The sequence below is a fragment of the Gadus chalcogrammus genome, chromosome 2, assembly GCF_026213295.1.
Source record: "Gadus chalcogrammus isolate NIFS_2021 chromosome 2, NIFS_Gcha_1.0, whole genome shotgun sequence".
Lineage (NCBI taxonomy): Eukaryota > Metazoa > Chordata > Actinopteri > Gadiformes > Gadidae > Gadus > Gadus chalcogrammus.
This window is the reverse complement of record NC_079413.1, coordinates 9,635,830-9,643,177: the sequence shown is the minus strand read 5'-3', so window position 1 is coordinate 9,643,177 and position 7,348 is coordinate 9,635,830. Positions and strand designations below refer to the sequence as shown.

The 7,348-nt window shown below is 45.0% G+C and overlaps 1 protein-coding gene across 1 annotated transcript in view; it reads left to right on the top strand.

Moving 5' to 3' along the window:
* myo15aa (myosin XVAa) overlaps positions 1 to 7,107 on the top strand; it is a 47,358-nt gene extending 40,251 nt beyond the window's left edge. Inside the window, 6 exon segments of the mRNA XM_056608989.1 lie at positions 3,017 to 3,177; positions 3,787 to 3,920; positions 4,244 to 4,377; positions 4,487 to 4,620; positions 5,490 to 5,630; positions 7,006 to 7,107. Of these exon segments, the coding sequence (XP_056464964.1) occupies positions 3,017 to 3,177; positions 3,787 to 3,920; positions 4,244 to 4,377; positions 4,487 to 4,620; positions 5,490 to 5,630; positions 7,006 to 7,107 (806 nt within the window).
* Positions 7,108 to 7,348: the final 241 nt, after the last annotated feature.

Below are 7,348 nucleotides of genomic sequence, written 5' to 3'. Positions count from 1 at the left end.
GTCTTTGCAAGCCCAGCAATTTCACCGTCTTGCCTGTGTGAAACCGAGGGGGTAAAATCTACGGAAGAGGATTAGGGCCACACATGTAAAAAAAAATTAAATTCTGACTTTATTCTCAGAATTCTGACATTAATCTCAGAATTCTGAGATTAAAGTCAGAATTCTGACATTAATCTCAGAATTCTGAGAAAAAAGTCAGAATTCTGACATTAATCTCAGAATTCTGACTTTAATCTCAGAATTCTGAGAAAAAAGTCAGAATTCTGACTTTAAAGTCAGAACTACGGGTATCTGTAAGGACCAACCTCCGTGGGAGAGACACTTTGCTTTATGCAGTAGGAGGAAACCTATGGAAAGCCGGTAAAAGTGCAAAACCGCACGGATTCCGTGCGGTTTGGCAAGAATTCCGTACGGATTCCGTACGGTTTTGAATGTCTAATAGCCGCGGCTATTAGTCATTCACTCCGGCTATAGTTATTCACTCCGGCTATTAGTTATTCTCTCCGGCTATTAGGTATGCAGAAAGAGCCCTCCCTCTTCTTTGCTTGACCACTAAGTTTGAAGGCTGTCTAACCAATCATTGATGAGAAATACCAGACTAAAGTAACGCATTGTCGAGACTAGAGCTGCAGTGCCTCCATGTTTCGCCGTAACATAAAGCTGTGTTGTCTTTACTAGTTTCACTACAATGTAATGACCACCACTAGCTAGTGGAAAATACATTTGTGTTTAGTACAGTGATATATTTAGGCTATATATTGAGATGGCAGTGTGCGAAATACCCGTCAATATTCGGGGATGCCCTCATCCCAGATTGTTCTCGATATGCAGTAGCCAGCTAGGCCATAACATACAATATTTCATGGATGCAAGCAAGCCAAGACAATCAATCTATATCTATAGCCTACATGACAACACACACACGCACACACACGCACACACGTTAAACACACTGGTAAAGCAGGAGCCTGCATTGGCTAAAGTTGTTGGGATGCACGTTATTTTATAACAGGGAGGGCTCACCAAGTCCAGTATTCAGAATTCAAAGCATTTATTCACAAATACGTTCTATTTTTTTGACAAGCGGAGCCGACAGTCCTGTGCAAGTATGCAAATTAGCCATGTGCGCGAAACAGAAGATAGACGCAATGTATAGAACTGATTGTTGTGCATTGTTGTGGATATGTAGGCTGGTTAGTTGTGGTTGTTTGTGGTCTTAGTGAAACAGCTTTGCCTTGGAGTTGGAGAAGTTGGAGTGATTGTGTGAATGTGCGAGAGAGAGCGCACCTGCCGTGGTGATGTTGGGCTTGTTGTGGGCTTATATGTGATCAATGATGTTGGCTATCTGTCTGATCGTATTAGCGATCGGTCATACTGCAGGCTCTCATTTGCAAATGCACTGATTGTGTGCCCGTCTCCGATATGCTATATACCTGGCATTTAATCAGTTCATGTTCTTCTGAGTGCGCAAGAACGGTGCCAATTATGGTCGTGTTTGCATTGTAATGCACAACTTTGCCCCTCCCTGTTATAAAATAACTTGCATCCCAACAACTTTAGCCAATGCAGGCTCCTATTGCTTTACCATTGTGTTTAACGTGTGTGCGTGTGTGTGTCTGTGTGTGTGTGTGTGTGTGTGTGTGTGTGTGTGTGTGTGTGTGTGTGTGTGTGTGTGTGTGTGTGTGTGTGTGTGTGTGTGTGTGTGTGTGTGTGTGTGTGTGTTGTCATGTAGGCTACAGATATAGATTGATTGTCTTGGCTTGCTTGCATCCATGAAATATTGTAATGTTATGGCCTAGCTGGCTACTGCACATCGAGAACAATCTGGGGATGAGGGCATCCCCGAATATTGACGGGTATTTCGCACACTGCCATCTCAATATGACTAATAGCCGCGGCTATTAGTTCCGTACGGATTCCGTACGGAATTCTTGCACTTTAACCGCGCCATTCTAGGGCCGGATTGTGGCCTTCTTGGCTTTCCATAGGTTTCCTCCTACTGCATAAAGCAAAGTGTCTCTCCCACGGAGGTTGGTCCTTACAGATACCCGTAGTTCTGACTTTAAAGTCAGAATTCTGACTTTTTTCTCAGAATTCTGAGATTAAAGTCAGAATTCTGAGATTAATGTCAGAATTCCGACTTTTTTCTCAGAATTCTGAGATTAATGTCAGAATTCTGACTTTAATCTCAGAATTCTGAGAAAAAAGTCAGAATTCTGAGATTAAAGTCAGAATTCTGACTTTTTTTCTCTGAATTCTGAGATTAATGTCAGAATTCTGACTTTTTATCTCAGAATTCTGAGATTAATGTCAGAATTCTGAGATTAATGTCAGAATTCTGACTTTATTCTCAGAATTCTGAGATTAAAGTCAGAATTCTGACTTTTTTCTCAGAATTCTGAGAATAAAGTCAGAATTTAATTTTTTTTTACATGTGTGGCCCTAATCCTCTTCCGTAAAAATCCCCCGTTCGTCACGTCGCCGGCTTTCTTGGTTCACTGGAGAAGGCGGGGCTACGCGCCGAGTCTAGACCTCTTAAGAATAATTAGCATTCTACGAATGTTTAATTTTTCTTATTAACGAAGACACCCGCATGCAAGAATGCCTTCACGTCTGAGTGTAGGCTACAAACGCGATTAACTATTTAAAAGTGCAAAAACGCCAACATATTCTTTATTTTGCTGACCACTTGTTTTTTATCCCAACAAAAGCCTCGTAAGGGCACTTCCTCTGCGCCTTTCTCGTAGATCACCCCATCTTTTAACGCCTTTGTTTACTTTGCTTTTGCGACTGCATCATCCCCCCTGGAACCGCGGAGCCGTCTGATCGCATTTACATCAAAATGAAACCGTCAATGTGTGAAGGGTCCGGGAGGGTAAATTAGGCTAGCTCAACCAGGCAACTTACCTCGGCCAGTGTAAACGCGCAGACCATGCCGGGAAGAAGGCGTGCATAAGACGGGCATGTGTGGCAGTTTAAAAGCGTCTTGCCTTTCTGTCCATCCGTCCATCCACAGGTCAGAACGTACGTCCGCTCCACAAGCGTGAGTACATCCTGGACATCGCCACCGAGGCCGAGCCGGTGGACGCCAACTACAGCCTGTGGTTCAGGAGGGTCATCTGGGGCATGGCTCTCAAGCTGGACAACGAGCTCTACGTCACCATGCACTACAACCAGGTTACACTCCATAAACGTCTCCATGGTTACCATGCATACACTATGGCCAGGTTGCACCCCATAAACGTCTCTATAGTTACCATGTATACACTACCAACGGGTTACACCTCGTTAACATCTATATGGTTACCATGTATACACTATGCCTGGGTTACACCCCGTTAACATCTCTATGGTTACCATGTATACATCGAACCGGTTTACACCCCGTTAACATCTCCATGGTCACTATGTATACACCCACAACCGGGTTACATCGTATAAATGTCTCTATGGTCACCATGTTTACACTACAACCGGGTTACACCCTATTAACGTCTCTATGGTTACCATATATACACTACAAATGGGTTACACCCCGTCACATCTCCATGGTTACCATATATACTATAGGGACAATATGGTAACACTCTGTCTATCTATATCACCCTCACTCTGTCCCTCACCCTCTCTTTATCTGTCTCTCTCTCTCTCTCTCTCTCTCTCTCTCTCTCTCTCTCTCTCTCTCTCTCTCTCTCTCTCTCTCTCTCTCTCTCTCTCTCTCTCTCTCTCTCTCTCTCTCTCTCTCTCCCTCTCTCGCCCTTCTCTCAATGTATTGTTCTCTCCCAGGTGCTGCCAGACTTCCTGAAGACCCTGATGAGTGTGGTTCCCCAGGGGCAGGCCAGTGACCAGCAGCTGCAGCAGGTCTCCAGGCTGGCCGCGCTGCAGCACCGTGCCAAGGACACCGTCTACCTGCCCACTCTGTAATGCACATAGGCTGCGCATCATATCCATTCATCACATACATATAGACACGGACACGTCTGTCCGTAGACGGTGTCCCTGTCTATATGTATGTGATGAATGGATATGAAGCATACACTGTAAATCATATACATACACACTGTCCATTCATACTGTACAGACAGACACAAATACAAACACTACGCAGACGCACACCTATGCATGTCAATAAAAGTGTGTGTGTATTTGTGTGTGTGTGGTGTGTGTATGTGTGTGTGTGTATGTGTGTGTGTGTGTGTGTGTGTGTGTGTGTGTGTGTGTTTGTGCGCATGTTTGTGTGCAGCCGTGAGGTACAGGAGTGTGTCCCCTCCCTGTTCTACAGTAAGCAGGGCTCCCAGCATTGGCTGAACATGATCACCCAGCACATGCAGCAGGTGCAGCCCCTCACCCCGCACCAGGCCCGCGCTCAGTTCTTAGGTAGCACATACCTCTCTCTCTCTCTCTCTCTCTCTCTCTCTCTCTCTCTCTCTCTCTCTCTCTCTCTACCTCCCCTCATACTCTCAATATAATGCTCTGTGTTCCCCAGGCCTCGTCAGTGCCTTCCCCATGTTTGGCTCCGCCTTCTTCTACATCCAGAGTTCTAGCTCCGCCTCCTTCCAAGCCCCTTGCATCCTGGCTGTCAATCAGGACGGACTGCACTTCCTCAACAAGGACACCCACGTACGTTACCTGTGCACAAGCAGATACAGACACACACACACACACACACACACACACACACACACACACACACACACACACACACACACACACACACACACACACACACACACACACACACACACACACACACACACACACACACACACACACACGCGCGCGCGCGCGCACATACATACACGCACGCACAAACAAACACACACAAACCAGTGAGAAACTACAATGCTAGTTTATTAGAACAAGAACTTTGTGTATATGTTTGATTATAGTCACAGGATGTCATATATTTCTTTAGAATGGTACAGCGTAGAGAACCTCCATGTTCAGTAGTTTTTTATATATTTTTTCCCAAGGATATATTAGAACAAAGACGAGTAGAAAGTTTGTTGTCTTATCTTGTTCAATGGAAACATTATGTCAAGGATGGTCGCCTGGACGATAACAAAGTAATAAGATGAACACTGAATCATTGTTTTCTAAATTATTCAGTTTTATCAGTGTACCTTCTTCTACCCCCTGTGTGATGGTTCGATCGTTACTGCCTGCGTCTGTGTGCACGATATGTTAGGGTGTGTGTGCTCAAGCATTTGTGTTCATTGTTATGTTTACGCATGAAAATGTTTGTGTCCGTTTGTATGACTTGTGCGTAAATGCTGCGTTTGCAATAATATTATTGTATGCTTATCGTTAAATGTTTGTTGAGATGTTTATTATTGATCATGTATGTGAGTGTTTGCATAATGATATGTGTGTGTGTTTGCTTAATTATATGTATGTGTGTGTCTGTGTTGTGTGTGAGTGTGTGTGTGTTTGTTTAATTATGTGTCTGTGTGTGTGTGTGTGTTTATTGTGTTTATGTGTGTGTTCAGGAAGCCATGGTGAGGTTCCCCCTGAAGGAGGTGCAGTCCACACGCACCCAGCGGCCCACTGCAGGCTCCAGCTACCCCTATGTGGACATCATGATAGGAGACCTGCTCAGCCAGCGCATCACACAGCTACAGCTGGAGCAGGTGGGTTTGTGTGTGTGTGTGTGTGTGTGTGTGTGTGTGTGTGTGTGTGTGTGTGTGTGTGTGTGTGTGTGTGTGTGTGTGTGTGTGTGTGTGTGTGTGTGTGTGTGTGTGTGTGTGAAGTACATTTGAATTGTATAGCTGTTTATCAAAGTAAGAGCCTCAATGGGCTTCACATGTCTACAGGCCACATTATACAACCCCCCCCCCACGTGCACTCATTGCTCATGACCGGAGTCTTCCACAAGAGTAGGCAGACCTATTGCTAAAGCTAGCAAGCTAGTCAAGTGTTTCGAGGAAGTGGCGTTGGAGGGAGGCCTGAGGGAGGGGTGGGATTTCTTTGGTTGGGTGCGTTCAAAATCTAGCTTACTCTTGGCTGGTTACTCCAAATCGCCTACCCATCCTTCTATTGTTGGTCAGGAGTGAAATGGTTGCCATAATGGGCAGATACAGTATAATAGCAGCATAACAAGCAGTTAAAGGTCCCATGGCATGAACATTTAACTTTATGAGAGACCATCCCAATCCCGGGCAATCCCTTTCTCCTCCATGTCACGGTTCAATCTGGACTTCGAGGAGTCAAAGCCAAAGTTCCTTTCCCCCCATTCCTCCTCAACCATGGCCGAGATAACCCCTAGTATGAGTCTCGTTGTGGAAGTACCAGGAGTCCGCAAACGGCAACGATCCCTTTCTCCTCCATGTCGCGGTTCAGTCTGTACTTGGTTGACGTGGAAGTGGAAGAAACAGAGACGTCTGAGAATCCAACGCTGTCATTTGAGATTCATAATATCATCCGGAGGCGCACACAGCTTTTGGCTGTGATAATATATCTTATATTATATAGATATCTATATCTTATATTATTTAGATATAGAGCTCCAGGACTCCCGCCGGCGCACCCGGAGTATTCTAGAATATTTTACAGAACACAGCCAAAAGCTGTGTGCGCCTCCGGATGATGTTAAGATTCCGAGCCATTGCGATACATCCACTTTGAACATTAGCGCAAGCTGCTCAGGGACACTCCCGCACCCTCCACCTTGCCCCGCCTCTCTCCTCCTCATTAGCATTTAAAGCTACAGACGCAGAAACGGCACGTTTGTGGAAAGCTCATTGTGGGTCTTGCTCGTAATGGCTGTAATTTTGCACCAAGGCTGAATTTCGGGAATGAGTGTTCACATAATGTATAAGGGGCCACTAACACCTATATAAATGCTTCCATAAAGTAGCCATGGGACCTGCAAAAATAAAAATATTTTTTTCTTTGTTTTCTCTTAAAAATAGAATATTAGCTTTGTTGTTTGTAAGTGTATAAAGTGTATAAATGTTTTCAATTTGTTTGCGCAAGACTAAGTCTAAGTTTTGTGTGTGTGTCTAGGGTCTAGAGCTTTGTCGAGTCATCGCCATGCACATGGAGAACATGCTGTCACTCAGAGAAAAGAGACTCACTCTTCCACCCAGTGAAATCACCATGCTATAACTCACACTCACACACACACACACACACACACACACACACACACACACACACACACACATGAGTGTGTATGCACGCATGCACGCACAAAGACACACACACACACACACACACACACACACACACACTCACGCACACACTCTCTCACACCCACACACAAACACATACACACACACTCACACACACACACACACACACACACACACACACACACACACACACACACACACACACACACACACAC